Source organism: Aspergillus tanneri, assembly GCF_003426965.1.
Source record: "Aspergillus tanneri strain NIH1004 chromosome Unknown AapTan_2_pilon_pilon_pilon, whole genome shotgun sequence".
Classification (NCBI taxonomy): Eukaryota; Fungi; Ascomycota; class Eurotiomycetes; order Eurotiales; family Aspergillaceae; genus Aspergillus; species Aspergillus tanneri.
In genome coordinates, this window is record NW_022984629.1 from 4,216,426 (window position 1) to 4,242,691 (window position 26,266).

General features: G+C 49.7%; 8 protein-coding genes across 8 annotated transcripts; 3 read left to right on the forward strand and 5 right to left on the reverse strand.

Moving 5' to 3' along the window:
* Positions 1-130: 130 nt before the first annotated feature.
* GUT2_1 (mitochondrial glycerol-3-phosphate dehydrogenase) lies at positions 131-2,050 on the reverse strand (the record flags this gene model as incomplete). The annotated part of the gene is made up of 1 exon (XM_033566037.1): positions 131-2,050. The coding sequence occupies one exon, from the start codon at positions 2,048-2,050 to the stop codon at positions 131-133; it is 1,920 nt and encodes a 639-aa protein (XP_033431794.1).
* Positions 2,051-4,906: 2,856 nt separating this feature from the next.
* ATNIH1004_001338 (dihydrofolate reductase family protein) lies at positions 4,907-5,497 on the forward strand (the record flags this gene model as incomplete). The annotated part of the gene is made up of 1 exon (XM_033566038.1): positions 4,907-5,497. One exon carries the CDS (start codon positions 4,907-4,909, stop codon positions 5,495-5,497), a length of 591 nt encoding a protein of 196 aa, XP_033431795.1.
* A 2,185-nt stretch (positions 5,498-7,682) lies between these two features.
* ATNIH1004_001339 (chloride channel protein) lies at positions 7,683-10,509 on the reverse strand (the record flags this gene model as incomplete). Its single annotated transcript, XM_033566039.1, has 3 exons — positions 7,683-7,838; positions 7,883-8,269; positions 8,317-10,509. 3 exons carry the CDS (start codon positions 10,507-10,509, stop codon positions 7,683-7,685), a joined length of 2,736 nt encoding a protein of 911 aa, XP_033431796.1.
* A 2,189-nt stretch (positions 10,510-12,698) lies between these two features.
* Positions 12,699-13,630, reverse strand: NSA2 (rRNA-processing protein NSA2; the record flags this gene model as incomplete). Its single annotated transcript, XM_033566040.1, has 4 exons — positions 12,699-12,733; positions 12,788-13,008; positions 13,066-13,533; positions 13,581-13,630. The coding sequence occupies 4 exons, from the start codon at positions 13,628-13,630 to the stop codon at positions 12,699-12,701; spliced, it is 774 nt and encodes a 257-aa protein (XP_033431797.1).
* Positions 13,631-13,862: 232 nt separating this feature from the next.
* Positions 13,863-14,656, forward strand: ATNIH1004_001341 (uncharacterized protein; the record flags this gene model as incomplete). The annotated part of the gene is made up of 3 exons (XM_033566041.1): positions 13,863-13,960; positions 14,033-14,245; positions 14,488-14,656. The coding sequence occupies 3 exons, from the start codon at positions 13,863-13,865 to the stop codon at positions 14,654-14,656; spliced, it is 480 nt and encodes a 159-aa protein (XP_033431798.1).
* A 676-nt stretch (positions 14,657-15,332) lies between these two features.
* Positions 15,333-17,024, forward strand: ATNIH1004_001342 (uncharacterized protein; the record flags this gene model as incomplete). The annotated part of the gene is made up of 6 exons (XM_033566042.1): positions 15,333-15,428; positions 15,501-15,694; positions 15,792-15,936; positions 15,990-16,106; positions 16,190-16,482; positions 16,574-17,024. 6 exons carry the CDS (start codon positions 15,333-15,335, stop codon positions 17,022-17,024), a joined length of 1,296 nt encoding a protein of 431 aa, XP_033431799.1.
* A 285-nt stretch (positions 17,025-17,309) lies between these two features.
* On the reverse strand, positions 17,310-21,464 carry ATNIH1004_001343 (uncharacterized protein; the record flags this gene model as incomplete). The annotated part of the gene is made up of 5 exons (XM_033566043.1): positions 17,310-18,569; positions 18,629-18,695; positions 18,753-18,848; positions 18,903-19,297; positions 21,276-21,464. 5 exons carry the CDS (start codon positions 21,462-21,464, stop codon positions 17,310-17,312), a joined length of 2,007 nt encoding a protein of 668 aa, XP_033431800.1.
* A 2,219-nt stretch (positions 21,465-23,683) lies between these two features.
* ATNIH1004_001344 (uncharacterized protein) lies at positions 23,684-24,655 on the reverse strand (the record flags this gene model as incomplete). Its single annotated transcript, XM_033566044.1, has 1 exon — positions 23,684-24,655. The coding sequence occupies one exon, from the start codon at positions 24,653-24,655 to the stop codon at positions 23,684-23,686; it is 972 nt and encodes a 323-aa protein (XP_033431801.1).
* Positions 24,656-26,266: the final 1,611 nt, after the last annotated feature.

Genomic DNA, 26,266 nt, shown 5'->3' on the forward strand with positions numbered 1-26,266 from the left:
CCAACATATCTCCTACGGGCAGTCACCTATATTAACCAGGAAGTTTTATTTGAGATCTAATGAACTTGGATACATATCTATATTAAACTCCTCCAGGAACCGCACAAAAAGAATATATAAAAGGGAATGTTCATGATAACAACGCACCTGCCTCCTCCTCCGTCAACCCCATTGACCGCAGAAACCTTACAGTCGCTGTAAACTCAGCCTGTCTCCGACCTTCCCCCCACCCCAACTCCTCCGCCATGATATCAATCACATCTGGTAGAGCTTTCACCGCGGCCTGGACGTCCAAAAACGCCAAGCGCGTTCGTCGAGCCAGGACATCCGCCGCGGTCTGGGCGTACTCGCTGCGCACGGCGAAGCGGACCTCCCCATCAAGGTAGGGGTAGGCATCGCCAGCGATGCGGTGGGAAGAGAGAGAGGCGACTTCCCAGGAGCGATCGCCGTAAGATTGCGCGAGGTGGTAAGATACATCTGGTGGAAGCTGGAAGGAGCGGGTAAGGTCTGCGGAGAGGGTCGATGAGTAGCCATGCGTGCCAATAAGTTTGAGGTTACGCGTCTGGCAGGAGCCATTGGGGGGTTCTCCGTCTGTATTATTGATGGTCGCAACGCCGGCGATGTTGGGGGGATTCCTCGATTGGGGCTGAGGCGTTAAGTGGAACACGTCAATTGCGGTGTTCACGGCGTCTTCGGCCATTTCACGGAAGGTGGTCCATTTTCCACCGACGCAGGTAAGGAGGCCCGAGTTGGAGACGGTCAGGAGGTGGCTGCGGGTGAGGGCTTCTGTGTTGTCGGCCGCGGAGGAGGGATCACGAACGAGAGGGCGGATTCCAGACCATGTCGCCAGGACATCGGAGCGTTGTACGTTTTTCTCTGGTGATAAGGTGCTGTTCAGCTCTTTGAGGATCCAGCTCACATCCTCCTCCTCGGGGACGGGGTTGGGGTTAATATCGCAGGCCCTGTCGGTGGTTCCTGCTATCATCTTGCCCTCCCATGGTAAGAGGAAGACGACGCGGCCGTCCGAGGATTGGTCGATCAGGCCGACATCCTTGGGGCCTACGCTTTCCGGCAGCACGATATGCACCCCACTGCTGGGCATTACGATGTTCTTGTGTGTTGAAGGCTCGTCCAGTTGATGGATTGCGTCAGCGAACGGCCCTGTCGCGTTAATAACACCGCGCGCTCGTACCAGGAACTCATCGTCGTCGCCCCCGTTTGAGGTTCTATCACACACGCGCACTCCGCAGATCTTGCCCTGGGCATCCTTCTCTAGCCTGGTCACCTCGGCGTGATTCAACACCGTCGCGCCGTACACTACAGCTGTCATGGCTAGGGTCACGTTCATCCGCGCATCGTTGTGCTGTCCGTCGTAGTACACCAAACCGCCGACGAGCTGCCGTGCGTCCAGTGTTGGGAACGCCTGTAGCGCTTTAGCCCGCGGGAGAAAGTATGAGCTCTGCAACCCCTCTGCCCCAGCCAGCAGATCGTACAGTTTCGTGCCAATCCACAGATACGGCGCCTCCCACCACCGCCGAACGGGCAGGAGCAGCGGTAGCGCCTGTGACAGGTGAGGCGCGATGTCTAAGAAGTACCGCCGCTCCTTGAGCGCTGAACACACCAGTTTATATTGTTCATAATCTAGCTCCTTGACGGCTTTCTCAAGGTACCGAACCCCACCGTGTACAAGCTTCGTGCTCTTACTGCTGGTACCGCTGGCAAAGTCGTCGCGCTCGACCAGGGCGACTTTCAGACCACGCGTGGTGGCATCCAGGGCGATCCCAGTGCCGGTCGCACCGCCGCCGATGACGAGAAGATCGTATACAGCACTAGGGTCCGTCGCGCTCTGTCGCAATGCAGCGAGTTGTTCGCTTCGATGAGGGATTCGGGGGAACAGTGCGGGAATTGTGGGAGAGGAGGGAGCGCTGGGAAGAGCATTGTGCGATCGACGAGGGCGTAGTGCATAGAATGTAAGCGAACCTGTGACGGCCACGGCAGCGATCGCGGTGGCCCGTCGCCAGAAGCGAGGCGATGACGGTCGGTATATCATGAGTTATTAGAATTGATCTCTTTAAATAAAATACTCTGGTAAGAAGGTCGATGAGACCAGGGGCTGATAGCCCTACTTATACCTGAGACCTGCACATTTTCTATTTTTGGGAATTAGCATCAGACAGTCACAACGGATAATTTTCTGACCCAAGCTCGCTGATAGACCACCAGTTGTGTAGCTTCATTGGTAAGACGTTCTCGATGACGTGTGGGTCTACATTGTATTTGCAGATCCCCTCGGTGATTCGCAGTCCGAGGTGTGAAGAGATTTGTCGTTCCTCTCGGTGTTTTCCACCGAAGCTTTCCCGCTTATGGAATAGTTCGTAAGATTTGTGGAGACTTTCCCCCACACCGGCTTCAGCCATGTCAGGAGGCCTTGAATTTCTTTCGGTGGTCCTATGTTCTGGTCCTAACTCTCGCTACTCGGTTCCGACCTCTTGAATTTTTCTGCTCGGGATGATTCATCAAACGACTTTCTTCCGACTGTCGATCAGCCTCTAGACTTCCTCGTTCGAGACCTTTCCATTGCTATTGCTCAGAGTGACGAATTCCGGGGTTGGAATAGGTGCAGATTGTATCTGCATGCCTTTTCTGACCTCTTACGACCGGTGGAAGTGGTTTAACATTTTGTGGCCTTGACACCTAATTCGTATACGTCCGTCACGACTGAACAGGCGATCTGATTCTTGTAACCCTCTAATGTCTCCTATATAACTGTCTGCTTTAGTACAAAACAACTAATACGTATAAGGATCGAATGGCGTGACCACTAGCGCTGTATAATGCAACTCGTGGAAAACAAATTTGCATTCTATAACCAAATATAGATTAGCGGTATTTGTCAGTTTGACACCTTATCTCGCTGAATTGTCGGGATCCCAGACGCAACCTCCATCGAGCCAGGTGTATTGTAGCCCCCACCCGGCACACAACCTCAGCCACAGATGGAATATCCTGCGATCAATTCAAGTTTTATTCATTTCTACTCAGGATCTCCCCTGAATTTGAATACGCTTGTAAAATCGGTAAATTAACTGCCCAAAAACACAGGACAGCAGTGAAGGTGAACCACGTCTCGTTCCTTCTGACGACAGGTAGTCGGAGGTTCTTAAGTTACCGCGTCGAGCCAAGCTATAGTTGAATTGCGTGTCATTTCGTTGATTTTCGTTGATATTCCATGAACAAGCCGAGGTGGGCGTTAGCAGAACGTGGATCGTGTCAAGATGCGTCCTGAATAGATCGACCAGCAATGAGTTGTTACGGAAGAAAATCAAGAGTGGATGGTATACCATGTGCTCACCAGGCCTGAAATCGCTGTTCATAAGTATTTTCTTTCAATCCTTCACCATAAGCCCTTCTTGATCTCTTGGTTCTGGTTGCTATCGATGCGCTTCATATTGTGGATCCATGGGGGAAGCGTTTCCATCAAGAGCATTCTCGGTTACAAGTGCTTCGGGCACGAGTTGATCTAAAAGTTCATTGGTTTAAAACATCTGCAACCCTGGATTCAGTCATGCTAGAAACTGTTAAATATACTGTCGGATTCGACGATAAGGTCCGAGTTAATTGCGACAAACATTGACCGTACAGATCTCTTCTAACCTTTGTTGGGCTCTGGCCGCCTCTCCCTCCAAACAGATATGCGTCATCGAAATTGGCACGTCCAAATCTACGTCTCACCTGTCGACCGACGCATACGGCTGGTTAGAAGCGCCTTAGTTACCAGTGCACGCTGTGATTACTATTTGCTTCAAGTATCTCTGTGCAGAGACGGACGACAACGCACTTACAATATCCGTCCGGAGACCAGGACATCGATTGACTGATATTGACACACGGAACAATCTCTACCCTGCTTCCCGGACAGCGCGTGTCGACATGTGGAATAACGCTGGCTCTCTGCCCGTCTCTGGATTCTATCTCGATGTTGACACACTAGTGCTAGTCTCCACTGACGAAATTTGCCTTCCGTTGGAGGTGTTTGTCGACCGCGGTCAACCCTGGAGAACATGACATGGTGATAACGAAAGACATGCTACTTGGGCTTCTGCAACAGCTATGGGAGTATCGTCGGCAACGGCGCACATCAATGTAGCGCCTTAGGGCCTTTACGATGTTGCACAGCGTTTCGAGTGCTTGGGTTCAAAGGCATGGATCTGACGGGCAGAAGTCATGTTTCTTGCTACTGATGCTTGTTCTTTCGCCTTGATGGATTCTGATCCAGTTGAAGCTACTCACGGTGACTCCGAGCTCAAGGGATGAGAGGAGAGGGAGGAAGAGAGAAGAGGAAAAGCGTTGTTCGTCAAAGGACCACCCCGATTTATATAGTTGGGATGGGGTAAAAGCGGTCAAGGACGGCGCTCACTTTCCCTGGTCGAGCAGCAGGGTAATCGCCCAGAGCGGGCTGTAGCACAGCAGTACGGTGGTGCAATGGGAGCCGTTTCAGCGCGTCTTTGGAATACTTTTCAAAAAAGGCTCATTAGTCAAAGTCTTGTAGAGTAATTCTACCGTGAATTCTGCGTGCTATCCTATTTATTCTGGCCAACACCTATCTAGCGTTAAATATATGTGAAGTTTACATGACGCTACTTGCAGCAAAATACAAATTTGAAGCTGTCTGTCAAAGTCTTCGCAAGTCCAGCAGACAGGTTTCTGAGTAGTGGATGCGGTTTGAGAAAACATTGAAGCCAAGCCCTCTAATGTTGATACCTTCCGGAAGTAGGACAAGCGCAGTGCTCGTACTTGATTCCCTCCGTGGTATTTATCCGCGCGGGCTCAAACTCTGCGACATTCATGCTTGTTATTGAAGTAACTGAATACAACCAACCGGCAAACTACTTCCACCCGTCAAAACATGGCCCCATCTAGATCATGGACCGGCCGTGTCTTCATTGCCGCAAGCCTGGATGGTTACATCGCCCGCCCCGACGGCGACATCGAATGGCTTATCAATCCAGCTCCGGATCCCAACCACTTGCGTCCTTCCGATCCACGCACCGTGGATGATTTTGATCAGCACATGGCCCGCGTGGACTGCCTGCTTATGGGCCGCAGATCCTACGAAAAGGTCATCTCCTTCCCAGAATGGCTGTACGGGACCAAGCGCACGTTCGTCCTCAGCACAACCCTACCTACGGGGACCTGCTCGCATGATTCGGCCACAGTTGAGGTTATACCATCGCTAGATGAAGCTGCGGAGGTCTTTGAGCGAGAACGTATTCGCTGTGTATATATAGATGGTGGAGAGGTCGTTCAGGAATTTCTAAGACGGGGTTGGGTCGACGAGATTATCCTTACGCATGTCCCTGTGCTGCTTGGGAGTGGGATACCACTGTTTGGCTACTTATCGCAGTATGTTAGGATGACCTTGTTAGCTGTGGATGTTATTGAAAATGGGATGGTTTCAGCGCATTATCGCGTGTTGAGTTCTCCGGATGGGGTGTAATTCTGATTTTTCTGCCTCTCTTCTCCCCTCTTGTTCTTTTTTTTTTGCCCCCAAGAGTATTGCTCAATTATTTAGCTCCATGGGAGGCCACTCATGCTTCTATAGGATTATCCATTTAGCTTGGAGAACTTGCAGCTGGCAGGGAAGCATAATAATATGACTGCGAATTTTCATGATATAGTGCTTAAGTAACTAAAGAGCGAGGGGGTGGTTAGACAGGCAGCCCTTGACATCTTGTTTAGAAATTTATATGAAAAATGGGTAAGTGTCTGCTTCGGCACAGCAGCCAAAATATTGTTTTTTAAAATCTACAGGAGGCTTTACGCGTATTTCTCTTGCATTTAACTATTTACGGTCCTCAGGACCCCAGAGGTTCGTTCCACAGCTAAGTTATATTTGAAGGCTTGGAACTATGCGCTGTCCTAACGCGTAAGAGGGCACCTTTGGGTCTGGAGTATTTTGTTAATCTACGGACGTGACTTTGGGTTTGTGAATTGGGAGCTAAATAATAAAATTAGTATTATAATACAAACTAAGAGTTAACGTACTCGTCTGTCCTGTCAAGGGTTGAACCCAATGTATTGCTCAGGCATGGCCTTCGCTCCTATATAGGGCGCTAGATGCGACTGATAGAAGATCAGTCGTCTTGTACCTTTTTATATGGTCAAGTGGTTTTATCTCTACTACCGCAAAGACAACCAAACCATCACATGTCCTCCATTTTCCATATATTTGTCATGATTTCTGCAACAACAGAATAAATTTAATTATCTAGAAGAAGAAGCAGACTAAGAAAAGAATAATAAATTGTTATTATTTTATAGGAAATAATAGTATATTATAAATATCTGGAGAAACTGCAAGTCTCTCAACTACTAGGGGTAGACAAAGTAAAAGAATATACAACAACATTATCTAGCACACTTTACCACACACAAGAGGCTGGGGTACTATTACACATACCATAGGCGCTTATGCTAGTAAGTGGCTATATGTTTCTACTTCTAGATAGTTAAACTTATTCTGTTTGTTGCAGAAATCATGACAAATATATGGAAAATGAACAGGACAGAGGTGGAGTACGTTAATGTTTTTACTATTGTTATCTAATAGTAACCAGTCGGAACCAGAAGTAAACGTTCAAAACTAGTTAACAAAGTGAAGTCATGGTAGCGCATACTCAGCACACCAGAAAATGAGGCAACAAGATCTGAGTGACAGTTAAGTTACATTATAGAAGCCAATCTACAGCACATTGAAAAAGACCATCGAGTTCTGATGGACGCGGGGTAGCTCACATCTTGGAAATTATACCCCATATTTGAAGACAAACAGGCTCTTTGCTCTTTTCATCCAGTGTATCCCACTTCTCTTCTAGAGGAGATCCCGGAATAAGAGCCATCTCAATCCTCGCACAATCAGGACTAAAATTGGTGAAAAATACTTCAGGCACATGAACTGAGGTGTGCTTATATACAAGTCTCATTGCTTCACCCTCCGCAGGTCGCACTGCATGCCGAGATTTGGTCACGTAGGAGAAGTCATGCTCAAGTATAATCCTGCCCATCTGTTTGCTGAGAACGGTAATAATCTCTTGATCTGGGGGAAGGTCTGAGATATTTGCGAATGATGGATATGGGAACAGGGTTGTGCCTATTTTAATGTGTCAGTTCCCTTCTTGCATACTTTGTATTTGAAAAAGGAATGCCGCCAGAAGAATCGGTCGTCTTGTGAAGAAGCTGTTGAAATGTTGGTGACAGTCGCTTGGTTCTCCGGTGATATCCCCTTGAGCAGAGGAATGACGAAAGAAAGTTAGGTATCTGTCACTCAGAAAGTAAAAGTTCACTGATGTGGAAAACATGTTTAAGAATCTGCTATTATTGGTTGACACCTTTTCAGCCATCAGTTTCTCTTTCGATTACGTGCATGTTGGACAACTCTTAAGCTTGACTGTAGGCGTAGTATATTACTACTACTCAAAGGAATGAACGGATTTCGTAGAGAAAATGGTGCATTCTATTAGGTAGGCTACGGGAAATCATGTAGTTTAAAGGTCCAGAAAATCAAGTCAGTATAGGTATACAATGCAGTTCTATGATCTAACATGCAGAACAACTCCGGCTAATATACAAACGCAACACCAAGAATTACATATGCAGCCCAGATATATACAGCAACAAATATCTTACTCGTTCTCTTTCATAAATTTCACAAATGCTTTCTTGTGCACCAACCCCGCGTACTGTCCATTCTGGAGCACACAGAGATAGCGCAGGCCAAGTTTGGCAAAGCACTGGTAGACAAGGTCGATGGGGGAATGGATATCAAGAGAGATAGGAGCCTAGCGAGTCAGCATCATCCACGGTACAGGAACGGGCGGCATACTGGATCAATGTATTGGCCGAAATCCACTCGATCAGACGCGTGGCTACCATCACTATCGGATAATGTCGATGTCGTGTCCAGTGCCATGAGACATAGCGTGTTCTCCTCATCCTCAAGACTATCAAGCGCATATTCAAGCTCCGGTGCCGGAATCAGCCCCGACAATACGTTGTGCCGCAATATCGGGAGGCCGCTGTCTAGCTCACCCGCGACCAGCAGGTTCTGCAACTTGGACCGCAGCTCCCTCGCTGGCACAAACGGCGAGTCTGAGATGTCGATGACCCGGCTCTTGCGCACCGGCCGAACGATGTCTCCTAGAGCAGCATCGGAGGCAATCTGGAGTTTGTTGTCCAGGAACGGATACGCATTCATATCGGTTAGCAGATCCTAGTAGAGTAAGCATGTAAACCAACCAACCATCTCAGCGCACGTACGTAGATGCTTCTCGGCTCGATAGCGTCGGCGGTCCATTTGGCGCAGAGCACCGCCAACGAAAAAGGAAGCACATGGTCCAGGCTGCCGGTGAGTTCAAACAGGATGACGGCCAGTGTAACCGACAATCGCGTGACGCCGCACATCGTGGCTCCCGCAGCGACCATGGCATATACACCGGGGACCACGCAGGACTCCATGCCAAAAACAGCAGAACAGGAGGATCCGAACAAGAAAAACTCGGGGTACTTCAGGACCAGGTACTGGACCACATGGCCCACGATGCGGCCCAGAAGACCGCCAACAACCATGGATGGGACGTAGATGCCGGCCGGCACTTTGATACCAAACGTCACCACTGTGAGGAGGCTTTTGATGACAAAGGCGATGAGAAGATATTGGACGATTTCACCAATCCCATCTTCGCCGGGGCACATCCCCGTGGGCGACGAGGACTTGCGTTCACAGGGGCTGGCCAGCTCGAACAGCAGTTCCGAGACCGGCAGCTTGGTATACCGGTTCCAGAAACTGACCAGCCCGGTGAGCAGCGCCACGAGGATCACCTCCAGCATGGGCCAGCGCTTGATGATCGGGATACGTCGGAAGGACTGTGCCCATAGACTGGATACCTTGATGAAGAGGGCGCCCAGCGCCCCTCCTAGCATGCCAAGCAGGCTGAAGATGGCCAGTTCAAAGAATTCCCAGTCGACAACGTATCGCACCTCGAACAGAACGATCTTGCCGGTGCCATAAGGGTTCAGGAACTTCAGAGACAGGGCTGCGGCAATACAGCAGAAGAAAGTCCGGAACAAGGTCTTGGGGGGGAAGTAGTAGCTCACTTCCTCCAAGCTGAAGAGAACCCCGCCGATCGGTGCTCCAAAGGCCACGGCAACACCACTGGCAGCACTAGCGCTCAACACCTCTCGTCGTTTCCCGTCGTTGTGATTGTACTTGGCGAAGAGCCGACAGCAGATGTTCCCCACGCACGTCGCAATGTGGACGTACGGACCTTCCTTGCCGAGGCTCAGGCCGGAGGAGACGCTGAAAACCAACGCAATCGTCTTGATGGCCAATGTTTTGAACCCCAAGTACCCGTGCAAGACAAACCCACTGTTGATGACCTTGACCTCGGCTACGCCGCTCCCGGCAGCAGCATAGTACACCATGTCACGCTGGGTGCGGATGGGCACATAGGGTTGAGGGCTGCCCTCATGTTCGGGGGAGTCGTCCGCATCGGCATAGGGCCTCGGGCTCCGTGATGAAGCGGCACCCAGGTTCTCATCCAGCGTCGTCAACGAGATAGACGACGGAACCACCGTCTTTGTGAGTAAGGTCAGAAAGCAGGAAACTATCGAGAGAAACAGCACCCAGGCCACAAACATGGCGAAATCGATCCACTGATTGCCAGTCCCCACTGGTCTCATGATCTGCGACCACGACCGCCATGCGGGACAATATCCGTCTTCCACGCAGCAGCTCTCTCGATTGTGGAACCATTTGGTGGTGCAGAAGCCCTCTTTCAGGTCAAACACCAAACCCTCCGTGACATCCACAAAGTAAGCGATGGCGGCAGTGATGCAGCCGATCACGGCAACCAGGATCCAGCCCTGGGCGCCATCAAACCAGGCAAGGAGGCGACCCCGAACATCTTTCCGTTTGCGCAGCTCCCGGAGACGAGCACCGTCGGCGATACTGTCATGGACCCAATCGGTGGAGGTAAACTGGTCGTACCACATCCGTTCATCCAGGAACGAAGCGGTCATACCGTCTTTGGTCGACGCTGGTAGGCTATCCACTTGGTCGGCATCTATACTACTCCGTCGACTAAACCGCAGTGTCTGGGAATTCGTGCGACTATGATGTCGCGATCGACGCAGGCTCCCGGCCAGCAGCGAGTGTCGGAAAGGAACCTCCGACCCTGAGCCGGACGATAGATTCGTATATGAGCGTCGTGGTATGCCGCGGCGGTTCTCCTGAGTCTTGCCGAGAAGGCTGGTGGTCTCCCCCACTTCCAACGGCGGTTCCAAGGATTCATAACGGGTGTGGGATTCGGCAAGAAGGCTGTGACTTCGTTTGACATCGGTCGGGGAGGGTGGAACGGTTCGAGAGGCGACTCCAGGACGGTCTGGATCGCCAGAGTCTTGGTCTTCCCCAGTGGGAGCAGAGGTAAAGTACGAGTGGACTGATCGAGGCATCTTGAGATAGGGAGGAGAAAAAGGGGAAAGGAAGCCGTGGTTTGCTTTTGGGGGCTAAAATCCGCGGACTATGGACAAGTTAGCCGGTCGCCATCCATGGACCTACACGGGAAGGAACCAAACCAGAAATTCACAGGCCACCGACCACATTTACCAACCAGCATAGCCTTTGGAGCTCTAAACGGCTCTAACGGATCTAAAGGAAAGAGGGGAGAGGAGACAAAGAATGGAACGACTCCATGTAGTTGGGAGATGTAAAAAAAAGGACAGGACATGTCTAGCTGTAGGTCTTGTGCAGGCAGATGACGCGACCGAAGAGGCGCTAAAACCATCATCTGATGGGGATCGGATCGTTGGAAGAGACTCTGTCCGAAGTGGAAATGGGAGATAAGAAGACGGAGTAATTGATTCCTATTCACATTCTTGATCCACAGAATGATCCATTCTCGGGGGTTCATGTGCCGCCATGCTGTGTCACCCGGATGGATCGAAACAAAAGTCAAGAGATCCAAGCATCATTTCCAGTCGATCTTTACTGGACTGACTTCTCCGCACATCACTCGGGACTGAACTCGAGAAACTAGTAGTTCTGACCCACCCTCGTGCAGCTGCTCTACGTGACCATCGTAGGCCATCCCAGACGATGATCCAGTTACGGTATTCCTCCGATCCCAGGCTAGTCTAGCAGTCGACGTACAGGAACTAGTATTTTCTATAAATCCTAGAGGTATTTCACGAAGGAAGTTAATATAAGAGAGGCAAAGAGAGGAAATTTCTCCTTCAACCACACTTCTCATGCTTGTATACAGTTTTATTCCCATTTCATCACAACTTTATCCTCTATAGTCTGGTTGTTGGGTTGCTCATCCAATACTAGTGCGAAACGTGGACAGGATGTTGCATTCCCTGGCGGAGCCGTGGATCGAAGTCTGTAGGTGGTCACGTGTCACACAGCTAAGGTGGAGGGATGTTGTGGCGTAGGGCGCTAGCAATGGTGCCTTTGTGGTCGAATAGTATTTTTTGTCTCAGTATAAATGCCAACGAACCTGGGAAGATTTTATTAGAAACCCAGGCCTTAAGAATAACTGAGAAGCTCTGATCAAAGCAACCAGGGATGTAATAAGGATGAGCTCCGCCCACTGGGCAAACTATACTGGCGTGTGCACAAGTTGGGCAGCTAATATAACCCTCACCCTCAGCAGAGAAAACCAAACAGCATGGATGTTTGGTGGCAAGCGAAGCCATTGAGCAGCATGGTACCTTGAGGGGGTTGCTCTTGATTCAATGCAACAAATTCACTTCAGCCAGAAGCAAACGAGGTCAAAAGTTCTCATGTCACACAATGGATGGTGAAGGATGTTGGAAGCCCGGGAGCCACTCTCTGTTTTGTAAGCGTTGGAATAGTACTAACTAACTTAAGTTATAATCTAATCATACCACACAGGGCAAAGAACACTTGGAGTTTAGCATACTTACCGATTACTTTAAGGTGACGTACTAGGCGATTTTTCAGAGACCAGCATAAGATACTATACTGCAGTCTATTCTCACACCCTAGATAACTGTCTAATTCTTCGGTAACCTACAATCCGTCAAAAATACAGCCAAGAGACAGAAACATTTTCGGTTATGCTCGCCTATCGAGAGCTGAAGAAAGGGACGGTCAATATTCTGAAATATGGGTACAGTTCCACTGGACTAAAAAGGGTGCCCGGTCCTAGGTAGTCAAGGAACACAGATTCACTGAAATATTGACAGAAGTACACTCTAAACAAGTTATGTCGGCTGGATTTTTAATACCGGCCGTCGGCTTTCATCATGCCAATTAATTCAGAATGCAGGATGAATGGGACATTGCAATGGCCGAACCGACTGACTACGGGACGCTCAATTATCAGGCTAAGAATTAAAAATGATAATATATTCTTCCTATTTTTATTTAGTTCTCGACTTAGTTTTCTGCTTTTAGCTTTCGAGTAGTAAGAATATGCTTATCTACCATGTATAGAGAATTTCATTCTATATCTTTAAGAACCGTAATTAGCAGCTTTTATTGAACTCAACCGTCTAAAATCAAACCAAGGTATCCGTCAGAACTTGCAGGAAAAGATCAAGTCGCTATCATATGTTTAAACAAGAAGAACCCTATTGTCTGTTAGTGACAAGCCAAACCACAGAGAAGGAGTAACCTACGCATTTACACAACCGTCGTTCTCGGGGTTATCTACCGTCTGGATCAGCATGTCGTGTCCGAGCATTTCCATCATCATCCACTTACTGGTCACCTGGGCCCATTTTCCCCAAACCACCTTTCCCGAGGTCGTGACCATTCCCAAATCACTGACGTTGACTTCGATAATGGTACCACGACTCAACACCCCAAGACGGGTGTACAGAGGGTTATTAGGGTTCTTCTGCACACTAAGGATGGGACATTGAACCGTCACGCCCAACTTGGGATGAGTGACATTGACCTTCTTATAACGCAAACCCATGGGCCTAGAGACAAAAAATTCGTTAAAACGCAGACCCCAGAATGCCAGACAGACCACTAACCGAATAAACCGTTCATATTTCACATTCTGTCGGGTGAAATCTTGACCCACAAAGGTAGGCTTGGTGATCATTCGCTTCCACGACTTCTTATGCGTCTTCTTGCCCGTATCGACAACCTTGAACATTTCCTCCTCCGAGATGCCGCGCACCTTTGGGATAGGCACCGCGAACTTGGCAGCCTTTTCATTACGCTTATCCTTGATGGCGGAGGACAGGGCTTTCGCATTGGTGGCCTCAGACCGATCGAGCAGATAATGAGGCACGGCGGACGATAGGTCGGCGGCTTCCGAGTTGGACTTGACGTTGCGTTCCTCTTGGGCCTTGATGCGCTTCCGCATCTGGATCTTCTCCTTATGACGCTGCTGCTGATGCAGCTTGGCGCGCAGACCCCGGAGGTTCTGCGCATCCTTGGACTGACGGTGAACCTCACGGGCTTGACGTTTTCGGGACCGCTCTTCGGCGTCGAACCTGGAGGGTTAGCGGGGGACGGTGAATGATGTGGAGGGGATAATTACCGCTTTCCATGCAGTTTCTGCCATCGCTCGACGTATTCGTTCTGAGGCATGGTGGCGGTGGAGAATGATTGATCTGATGATAATCTTCTGAAGATTGTTTTCTCGATGATAAGGATTGCGCGGGGGTTTGTTTTTCCGGGGCAGAAAACTCGTGGGCGGTGAGATGGCTGATTTATGCCTGAGGCAGTATTACCTATGACATCATCACCACCCTCACGCCAAAACTAACAGCAGTATCATCTCTGCCACGACAGAAACAGTTCAATAAACATACCAAACGTGATGAATGTATTTGACGAGCGCAGAAACATCATCTCCCTCTACTCATATCCCAAATCCCAAGATGGAGCAACAGCCGCCATCATCTTGGCCGAACTCAAGTGCGTATACGACACATTCTACGACCAACGGTTCCCACGCAATAATAAGTACACCACCTAACCAATAAACAGGCTCCCCTACGATCTCCACCTCATAAACACACCCAACGAAATCCCCAACGAAATCCTATCTGAATCCCACAAGTGTCTCCCCGTACTCACGGACTTCGACCAAGCCGGACGCCGCGTCTCCATCCGTGGAGTGGAACCGATCGCATCATATCTGATCGTGCAAGATCATGAGGAACAGCTCTCCCGGGGGGGCGTTGATATAGAGGAAATGAAGTATTGGTTGTCGTTTTTGTCCCATGAGTTTCCTGACGCTAGGAAAGGGAAAGGGACTGGGACTGCGCATACGGATAATACGGTCCGACGGGCTTTGCATTTATATCTCCATTTAGAAGACCATTTGCATAGATCTGAATGGGGTTATCTTGTTGGGAAGAGGTGGTTAGCATTCTTTTTCTTCTTATATCTTATTTCCCCGCGATGTATCAATCTCTTAAACTGAGCTAACAAGTACATAGTACCCTGGCGGATCTTATCCATTTCCCCTGCGTAGCTGCCGCAGGCTCTCTGGGATTAGATATCGAGCGATTCCCTGAATTAACGGCGTGGTTCAATCGAATCAGTCAGCATGGGGCCGTGGTGAACGGGATGGCGGCGGTTCAGTTGAATGTGGATGTATATTCATAGTTGAAGTACTGTATAGTAATGTTTATCTTAATCGTGTGGGTATATCCTGAATGCATAATATAATATAATGTTTTATCTGATCGATTTGTATTGCCTCATTAAAGAACCACTGAACACCCCATTTGCGCCACGCATGAAAGCTGCAAGGATGACCGTGTCGGTCGGACAAGGTCAGGTCAGACCACCAGTGCAGCCTATCAACACGACTTATATAAAGCGGGGCCCGGATGTAAACATCATTACTGAATAGAACTTCCACCATCTATCTGATATATATAGTAATTTATATTATGAGTCCATCTCGAATTGGAATCCTAATTTCTGGCGGCGATGAACCTGGTTCTCAGTGGGATGATGCCCTGGTGTTATGCGGGGGAGAGGGGGGAGTTTAATGGGGCCACAGCTGTTTCGATCAGAGTGGTCGAGTCTCGTGCAGTAGTTGATCGATAGAGGGAAGTTGACTGCGGCGCAAGTGGATGATCATCGCAGTCTAAATGTCGTGGGACTGCTGGGGTCCACTGATACTGATTTCCCCAGTACGGACGCGACATTCGGGTGTTATTCGGCGTTGTGACGGATCTGCGACGCCGAGGATGATGTCTTTGATACGTCCAGTTCGCATCAGATGGGTTTTATCATCGAGGTCATGGGTACAAATTGTGGATGGTTGGCTCTCATGGTGGCTATTGTTACGGGGGTAGATAGGCTATTTATCCCTGAGAGACCGCCGCGGCCGGGATTGGAGGAGGATATTTGTGCGGTGATTCTGAAGGTGATTCTCTCTCTCTGTGTCTGTCTGGCGGTTAGTTTATGGATATAGAATCGTACTCGAGGCAAACGATAGACTATCGTGATCATCGTCGAAGGCTCACAGGACCATAAACTGCAGCATATCTCCTCGGAGACCGTCAAAGACATCCTGAGAACACGACTCGAGCTCGATACGAGGGTCACTGTCCTGGGCCACATCCAACAAGGAGAAGCGCCGTGTGCGTACGACCTCTGGCTGGCCACCCTGCAGGGCATGGAATTAGTCAGGTTGTGCTGCAGATGACGCCCGACTCGCCGTGACTCGTGGCGATGATCCAAGAATCAAGACATTATTATTGGCAGAGAGACGGTGACATTGACCAAGCCGGCAAATGCCTGTGCAATCCAAAGACTTCGACCGGGCAATGCGACTCCTGGATCCGGAATTCATGAAATATCATGGGGCGTATCGCCGGTTGAGCACATCAGATCATCCCTGGACCATATTGTCTCCGGACAAAAAGAAAGAAGTAGCTATTCCTTGGAACTCACCCATGTCTGATGATACTGATCCAGAGTCTAGAGAATGCGTATCGCAGTCATCCACATCGGGGCACCAACAGCTGGCATGAACACCGCCACTCGGACCATAGTCGCCTACTGCCTGACCAAGGGCCACACACCCATCGCCATCTATAACGTATTTCCGAGTCTCTGTTGACATCATTCAGACAGTCCCATGGGTTCGGTACGCGAACTACGCTGGCAGACTGTGAGGACTAGGTCAACGACGGCAGATCCGATATCGGGTCAAAAAGCGGTCTGCCTGCGGACGATCTGACCACGACGGCGCAATGTTTCCAGGAGTCCCGGCTCGATTCCCTGTTGGTTATCAGTGGCGTCGAAGCCTTGACTACCGTTCGTCACTTTCATCAAGCCCGAGACCAGCACGCGGCGTTCCGTATACCCATCGTGCTTCTCCCCACCAGCATGGCCAACAACGTGCCCCAGATGGACTACGCACTAGCCAACGATACTAGTCTCAACACGCTAGCCTGCTTCTGTGATGTGTTGCGGTAGTGTATCTCCTTGATCGCTGCGTGTTCATAGTCGAGGCCCAATGCGCCTCGTCCGGATATCTCGCCGCTGCCGCTGCTCTTGCCGCAGGCGCATGTTGTATACGCCACCGCGAACCATCACGCTGGACCGACTAGCCCGTGATGTTGAGTATTTTCGAGAACAGTTTGGCGGCAAGCATGGTGCCAGTCGTGCGGGCAAATTGATCATCCGCAAGGAGCATACCGCACCACAGTACAGTACAGAGATGGTGGCGGGGATCATCCAGGACGAGGCGCACAGTTGCTTTGATGCGCGCGGTGTCATCCCGGGTCATTTCCAACAGGGAGATGAAGTATCTCTCATAGATTGGATTCGCGCGTTTCTCCTGGCGATCAAGCGCAAGGAGCACTTGGAGAGTTTTGCTGGTCGGGCCGCCTACGAAGTTGTCATTGACGACAGCTACGTGGCGATGATTGGTATTCGCAAGTCTAGAGTATTGCTGTATTCGCTGGGAGGATCTTCAGAAGTCGAAACAGTCAATGCAGATGGGCAGTCGTGATTGGGGCTGCAGAACGTGGTGGATTTCTTGTCTGGACAGGAGGGAGATGATGATGTGGTTCTGGCTCTGTCTACTTGTCTCTTCAGATGCACTTTCAGACAAATTTCAGCTGTGCATTCAAGAATTCCGATGCAGTAATTGGTAAATTAGATCATTTAGATGCATGTGACAGGCTATATATTCAAAAACAGGAAGACTTCAGTGGTCATGTGATGACCGTACCCTAATTGTCCGCGGAATCTCAAAATCCAATCCAAAAGAAGAGAAAAACGAAAGATGCACTGATTATAGCTCACTACCCTCCAATGAACCAGCCAATAGATCTAACCGTTGACCCATCTCCTCGCAGAGACCCTCGTGGCGTCCTGCACCACAGGTTTCGTTCTGTCGACTCAATACGTCCACCAGCCGCACCAGACACAGCCGAGCTCGCTTCAACTCGCGTAGCAAAATACTGCGGCAGATGGCTTTCTGCTCGACAAAGTCGATCTCGAACACCCCAAACCGAATCAACCGGTCCACACCGCCCATCAACGCGTGCCCTTCCATCCGTGCCAGGAAATCCCTATACCCCGCGCTGAACAGGGAGATGACCTTGCTCAGAGCCACTGTGAAGAGTAGGTGGGCATCGTAGGCGTGTTCGAATCCCGGTATCTCCGTCATTTGTAGCAGCGTGCTCAGATATCTCTGGTTAGCCGCGAGGACGGAGTCCAGCGTATGGCCGATCGTCGTGGTCTGCTCGATATCGTGCAGGAGATACAGGTAAGTAGAACAGCTGACCGACTCTACATGGTGGACAGGATATGCGGCTGACTCCTCGAGCACATTGAAATCAGGGGGTGTAACGGGGTGGCATAGAGATGCGGTGCTGGTTCGGCTAGGGTCAACGCTACTGCTGCTGCCATCGTCCATCTCCCATTCATAGATTTGACCCAGTCGGCGGTCGGAGGGTAAGGGTCCCTTGGCTATGGCTGGTATCTCGAGACCCGGTGTGGGAAGTCCGCAGGAGCTGAGCTGGTCAAGCTCGGTGGTCCAGGAGAGGTGGCTGAGATCCGGAAGCCCGAAGTCAACATTGGCTGGACAGGCGTAGGGGGCATGGGACGGAGTGGGGAGAACATCCGGCAGGGGTAACGACGGATTTGACGCTTCATTGGGACAATCCCCGGTATAGTACTGTATACTGCTCGAGTAGTCCTGAGCCGGAGTAATAATTGAAGAGGGATCCTGGGCAGAGGCAGGAGCAATTGCAAGGTGGGGTGGTCGAGAGGCAGCTAACTCGTCTTCCTGCGGACGTTGAGCGGGCTGAGATGCACGCAAAGCTTCACTTGACGGTACCCGGTTCAAGGGCAAAGTTAGAGAGGTGGAGGAATTCGAAGTGAGCGTTGATGAGGAAGAGGAGGCAGCAAGTGCCGCAGCGGCTGCAGCAGCCCGATTTGCCTTGCTTCGTTTCCCTGGGACTTTGCCTATCCTTGAGATAGAAAAGATACAGATCAAGCCCAGGCTGGAACAACGCTGACATCCAGATTTCTCCCCAGAGCAGCGAACCTGCCGAGTGGATGGCTATGTTAGTCCGGCTGCATACTGTTCTAGGAAAAGCCACCTACTTTAGCAGCATGACACTCATTGCAGGCTGCCCGGAGCTTGGGGGGCCGTTTGGCTGCAGTGCATAACCTAACAATATAAGTCAGACTGGGAGAACTTTGTCAAGGGAAGAGGGAAAGTGCTCACGATGTCATTGTCAAAGGGTTAGGCACAACGCTCCGAGGTCCAGAAGAGCCAATGGCCGCAGCATCAGCAGCGCAAAAATATTCGTGAAAATTGAAACTCACCAAGCGACAAGACTAGCGATCTCCACGTATCCTGGATATACTTATGTACCAGGGAAGGTGGAGGATGTCGACGCCTATCACCGTCCCTGTCTGGATCCCAGGCTTGGGAGGGGATCCACGCAAGCGCGCCTGGAGCGCATTACAACCGAATGCATAGGAACTTAACCGTAAAGTAGAGGATCTGATCCGGTTGTTCGAACGATATGATTTGGCAGGTGGGGATTCGCCGTCTCTGATAAAAATAGAGGAAGGCCGCACAGGCCATTGCAAAGGCAGCTCTCGAAAATTAACACGCAGCCCGATGATGACTGTCTTGATGCATAATCGTCTCTTAGATTTCAAACCGCACGGGGCTCGTCGACAGCGAGACTGTTCATCGACGTAGCTAAGACAGTGCCTCTCTCCATCCTTCTCATTCAACCCTCCCATCATCTCCAACCTTACCTATCCCATCGATTTATCAGCCCGTCCCTACACCTGTCAATCCCGTGATCAATATAATTCTCTTCAAAATGGATCATATCATGTTTAGCCCCTTTTAGCCAAAACACGCATATTTCAACCCATCTAGCAATTCAGGTTTCACCAGATGCTGTGTTACCGCTATCACTGCCCCATAACAATTAGGAATCCAACGTTACGGGCCAAAGCATCAACTTAGTTAGCCAGCATAATTAAGCTCTAGGCCAGGGCCACGGTAGCACATCCAAACCATTGTGCCCAGTATTGTAGACGGGTACAATGCCTGAGCTGTGCTACGGGCCTCAAAGTCGTGGTATTTAGGATTCGGTTATCCCGTTGGTCCAATGGTAAGGGATCCGGAGAGGCACCAAGGTAGATATGAACCATTCCATGAATATCAATGGTATCCGGCCGAAACCCTTTATTTCGGTTTGGTCTAGCCACTTCTACCTGTTGCAGAGGGTTTGGTCGTTTGGTGTTGGAAGGGCACCCACCAGACCCAGTGCCGCTCTGAAGAATTGATTCGTTTTGCTAACCTGAAGTGTCCAACGTGCTAGGCTATCTCATGTTCTCGTGGTAATAATGATGCCAGTCCTTTGCTTCTTAGTATCAAAACCAGTGAGGATTCATCTACTCCGATCAACCGACGGCCATTCCAATTGCTGTTGTAACTATGTTTGCTTTCTTCGTTCAAGAGGCATTACTCCGTACAAAATGTTGGATACCGCAATGCATGGAATCCGTACGATTATGTCTGTCAAACCGAGGAACCAAGGTACCTAGCGGGGAGGTGCCAAAGGTTCACCAAGCAAAAACATGCCACCTTGTCTACGGCCCATGCGCAGGACTTGCTGGTAGAATAGTAGACAACAAAATGGAAGAACGGGGCTCAATCCTTGGTGCGATGATATTCACTGCACTATGATTTTGGAGGTGCTATAGGTTAGTGTTGCATGTCAGCTTAGCAGTTATCAGCTCGAGATTCATAACCAGAAGAGAGCGACTCAACACAACCGCTGTTGAGATGCTCATTGCTGGTCCGGTAGGGTTCAAGTCAAAGAAAGTACTCAGCAGATGGAGATCAACACAATGATCTCAAGGGCCGAGGCTGATACAGACTTAAGGCCAATTTCGATTTCAGTCTGGAATGGTCAGGATCAGAATCCATATCCTGATCTGCGACGCGAGAGTTGAGATCCAGAATAGCGACTAGTCAATGAGCCATGACAGACTCTGACTACCGTTGACTCAATTTAAATACAAAGAACACCCGGATAGATGCGTCGAGCACTCCGGTCCTTGAGGCCAAGGAATGTCCTACATTCCGATCCGGACAGTGTCCAAGTTACGCCCGATCGCATCAAGAAGCAGGCTCCGCCAATCCCGACTCGGTCGTCATTCCGCTTATTGCTTATTTCTGCCGCTTTGATATTTCAGTTCGGTCTGTTCTTTACCTCTGTTATGCACAGACCTTGTCATTTTGGGTATGTGCGCGCAGTTATCGTCATGACGATCCGGTTGGTCGCGAAATCCTCCGACGTCGGAGAGAGTACGGGCACCACGGATTTGATATAAGCTCCCATGGCCAGGTAGGTTCATAATCCGGCCTTGCTAATCGCGTGGTCACCCTGACTTTCTTACTCCTTCCTTTCTAAACTTGACGGTTGTTCTTAGGCCTGCATATGTCTCCCCCGAAGAGCCAAGGCACCTATGGAGTCAGAACAATCAAAATTTGGGAGCAAGCCGTTGTACCTGGGACATGGTAGACATATATCCCAGTCCATGTGCTACAATTAGGAGCGTTCTACTTTACCGGAGAAATAACCAGGAGCATCCTGGATGAGAAAATACACAACGATCAGCCACGCCAGGAGATAATACATGACCTACCAGACATCATGTCGAGACTTACCTATTCAGCCCACATGTGCTGTGACGTGATATCCCAGCGATTACTCACCTTCTGCCAGACAAACTCACCTCCTTCTATACCTCGAACAAACGAAACCTTCTCCTCGTCCACATTCAGTGTACCTGCTAGGTAATGCAATGCCATATTCCCATCCACATCTTGTGCCCATACGCCTGACTCGTTCCATTCCAGTAATACCTGTACTGTCGCTTTCTGTGCTTCCTGCGCTTCTCGCATCATGGGCCGTGGTTTCCTAGTCAACTGTCCTGATCGTATGGATTGAGTGTGTAAAGGACTGGATAATCCAGGGACACCCATGCAGAATCGACTGTGCGAGTGCAACGATTGCTTCGTGATAGAGTGGGATGCAGAAACAAGTTTTGTTCTCAGCGGTCTTCGGCAGCGCCACAATGTGAAGGAGTCTATGCCATAGATCAGTTGTTCCCGCTGTAGAAAGTCCATCAAGAAGGAAGTCCGTCAGCCATGAGAGAAAATGAGGGTCATGTGGGCGGTCGCAAAGTGGAGCATGTAGACATCGAATACGGGTGTACACAAGTGAGGATCTATCAGAGGATCAAACAGCTCAATTAAACTGGGTTGTACGCGGGGATTGGTAAGGTCGCATCGGGCAATGACAAAGGAGAGTGGTGATAAAGCCACGATGGGTGCAGCATAGGGTTGGTAATTCGGCGAGTGACAGCAGATAGTGAACAGATGCTGAAGCATCGCCAGATGTCCTGCCACTAGTGCTTCATGCACAGGTGAGGAAGTTGGACGAGTAGAATGAGCTAGTGACTTGCTGTCATTGCAGCACAAAGGAGCCGTCTCCGTCTGCCAGAATGACTCGTCCGCTCTAGCGGCCCGAAGACCTTCGAGGGAGTCTATGCATCCACACTGGGCTGCAACCTCGAGTACAGTGAGCGCAGAAGTAGTCCGAAGCCACCGGCCCGGGAGATTCGGTCCAGTCAAAGTCGAGGGAAATCCATACAACATTCCTCTATCTCCTGCTCCGCGAGAGGAGCAGTCCGACGATAAATGCCTCAGGCCACAACCTCATTCAACAATTGCAAACGCGGAAGAAACCTACTACATACGTCGGCAATCACATCATGGCCTCGAATGAAGCGGACTGGTTAATCCTCCAAATCCTTCTGTAGGATGCCATTGGGGTCTGCCCCCGCCATCAGTAGGCCACAGATATTGGCCGAGGATTTGGTATGGATAGCAGCGATCAAGGGATTTATAAGCACCAGCTATGTCACCAGAGAGAGGCATTCGAAGAGCTTTTTTTTTTTTTCAGGATGAATCGATCTCGACGAGGTTCTCTTGGCTTGTCTGTGTATATAGTAAGCCAAAAGCTCTTGAAGGACGGCGGGATAGGAATTGCGGGCGACGCAGATCGCAACAGTTTCACAGTCGACAGCAAAGTCAAGGCCGTTACAAAGAAGGTCCCTTGGAATCAATTCGGTTGGGGCCATTGGAATGAGTGGTCCAGTGAAGGAGGAAAGATGAGATGGAATAACGGTAAATAGATCTATATGTTAAATTACATCACATGACAAACAAGCGATACCATACGTGAAAGAAAATGTGATACCATTACTTACCAGTACCTCTGTGTACCACTTCTGTCACTGAATCTCTGGTACCCTAAAGGTAACCTTATCAAGGTCCGAGCCGACAAATACGTACTAAGCAGATTAAGTACACTAGTGAAGACAACAACTCAGAAACCCTGGTTCTTCACGGAATCGACACTGATCCATATGCGTCTGTCCTAAACAAGTAATCTCTCTGCGCTAGTTATCTGGACAGGGACAAAAATACGACGCCGTAAAAAGTTCCCCGGCGATCGTCGGTAGTGGCATGGCAGCCAATTAACCACCCAGAATGGTCCCCGACATGGATCCAGTGTACGGAGTATAGTTTAAGTACAAACGATACGGGACAGGGACAGCCAGTTGGCCTCAGTCAAGCATAGGAAACGATGCAGTCGATCAATTACCTAAGAATCAAGCCCACACGAAGGCAATATATACTGACTATAACATTCTGACCACACCAGATCAAACGTGCCCGCTTGCAGAAGGGAACGAAAGATGAGAAAAACGCCATGCCAACGCCACGCTCATAAGTCAGACAATGCCAAAAAAAAAAAAAAAAAAAAAAAAAAAAAAAAAAAAAAAAAAAAAAAAAAATACTCAAGGAATGAGATTAAATAGACAGGAACATGGAATGATAGTAAAAGAATGGAGAGGCCCAGGTATTGTCGCTTAAATAAAACAGCAAGAAAGCCAGAAACAAAAAAGTATTGATGAAGATCGATGACTCGAAACCAGGCTTTTCCGTGGTCGATAATGAAGGTAACCCAAATATTCAGCAACGCTAAATCCAAGCAGACAAAGAAGGATAAATAGAGGTCTAGGAGAGCACTGAGCAATAAGAGATATAATATCTCAATAACGTCTCAGCCGGTTGGCTCGGAAAGTGGCCAGATCCAGCGACTCAATTGATTCGGAACCATCGTCCACTTCAATGTCTTCATTGTTGGTAGAGAACTTGTCATGTTCCACCATGTTCGACTTCGCCGGGGTAACATCAGTTGCCTCTTCTTCGTCTTCGTCTTCGGCATTTTCATCCCGCTCGGCCTGGAGGCGTTGGACTTCTTTGCTTGCCAGTTCGAGTAACACCTTAAATTTTTCATCCACACAGTTCAATTGGGTTGAGCAGTCGCCCGAGCGCAAAAACTGGTATGCCGCAGTTTCACACATGCTGTGGGCTACCTCGAGATGTTTGTCAGCCAGATCAAATGACGAATCTTTCGTTGCCCATTGATTAGGAGGACCCAATGGCCCCCGACTCCGTGCACTGCGAATGTTCAATAGCAACTGATCTTCCGGCGTCTCTTGTGCGGACGGTTCTAGCCGTCCCTGACTCCTTCTCGTGCTCCTCCCGAATGCCCCGCCACGGAAGCCTTGGAGTGGTAACTGGGACATCTTTCCGCGACGGATGTTATTTCTCGCAGTGCCAATGTTTCGTACCATATCCTCCAGAGACTTCTGAGTGTGGCCATCGTAGTGAATGATAAGGTTATGTCGCATGCTCACAAAGGTGTGTCGGTCGTCTGGGTCAATCGAGGCTTCGTCGGTTCTGCGTTTTCGAGGGATTCGGGGAGCTTCAGTCGACTCGACTGCACCGGTTGGAGTTGGTTGGTCCTCATGAGCACGTTCAGCGGTTCGAATGGAGCAGATGGAGCTATTCTTGCGACGGCACGGCATCACCATCGCATGCTTCTTGAATTCGTCGGCATATTCCGCATGTTTGGCAGCCGTATGAGCGGCCAGATTAGACAATTGAGTGATCCACTCGGGCAAGTTGTCCGAAAGATAGGAGAAAGCACCTAAGGCGTCCATCGAACCAGCTGGCATGGTCTAATGGGCTATCCTGGGATGATTCGAGCCGTATTCCAATCACCGGACAAAATTCCAACAATATGAAAGACGAACAATGGCCAAGACAGAAGGATATGTGGATCCAGCAGAGCAATCGTGCCGTCGTGGAGTCGTCTGTGTGGTACTACAGTGATTAGTACCTGGATATCGATAACGTTGTTCTGCCGCCGCCGGAGGTTCCAACAGAATTCGGGTCACTGGTAGAGTTCCATGGATCTAAGAGAGCAAAATGGGGCCGTGGTGGGAATTCCTGGGTCGTGGGAAATGAAAAGGAGGGGGAGTAATTGAGAGAAAGAGAAAGAAATACGAGTCAGTCGCGGGAGCCAAGGAAGAAATGCGACCGGGGCCAAGAGACGGAACGGCAGCAAGACGCAACTGAACAAAGCATTACGAGGCCAGAAGCCTGAGCGTGGGGCCGAGATGCGGAAATGCAGGAAATGTAGGAAATGTAGGAAATGCAGGCTCATAACCTGGGCTCCCGCTGGTGCGATTCATACTTACATACAATACATACATGCATACTGTATCATACATACATACATCTTATACGTACCATTCAGATGCATTCTTTCTCGTTTGGGAAGGGAAGTCGACACTAATTTATTAGTCCTTCCTCCTTCTCCTTCGCCATCTCCTTCTTGCATCCATCCTGGTCTGGTCGAAAAAGCGGTGAGTTCGATTGCTCCATTCTCACTGTCCGACTGTTCTCTTCCTTCTGCACTTCTGTACCATCTTGTTGCCCCATCTCGAGGTCAATACTACCTTGCACAAGGTTTCCTGGATCCACTGGGAATTACCCACTTACGTTGGACGAGATCCTCCGAGGGATGAAGGATCAAGATCGTCGCTCCCATCGGCCCAACAAATCCTGCATATCAAACGGTCTCGTTGCCCAGAACAGGGATGACACGTAACGGCCTACCGCCTGTCAGTAAGAGAGCTAACGAACTCCGAGGTAAGCATAACGGAGACAAGAATTCTCGTCGGATTTGGCGGCTTCGTTGAAACTGAGATGGTCAGAACAAGGACGAGGGGGGCTAACCCGACCATTGGATAGCCTGTGCTGGCACACTTGGCTGCAAGGAATAATAACCAGACGATTCCTGATCTTAATTCCCACCTCACTTCCGTATCGTGCTCTGTCAGAAGCCACTGGTTATAGTAGATCCAGTGTAAAGTCCGCGTTGTTATGCTCGAGTCAGAATAGTCCCGCAGTTGACCTAGCGACTGGTGGTTTACTTATACTACATTCTCCTGGGAGACTGCAAGCGCCATCCAGTGCCAGTAGACCGATCAATCAGTCGATGTGATCCATGGGGATCGGAAGCCTTAGAAATAGTAATCATTGATCATATGTATTACTATTAAGATCGGAATCATAAGGTACTCCGTAAAGTCGGTTCTTCTCTACGGATCCTCTCGGAAGGCAAACATGTCTACAGCAGTTGCACCACGCCGCAAGGGTGTAGAAATTGCATATGCAGGACACAATGCCTCCTAGAGCGCATCTCGGCATGAGTGGGCGGGCATACATACTGTATGAGCATCTGCTGTTTAAGGGAGAGTTCCCTTAATCTGGTCTTGCCT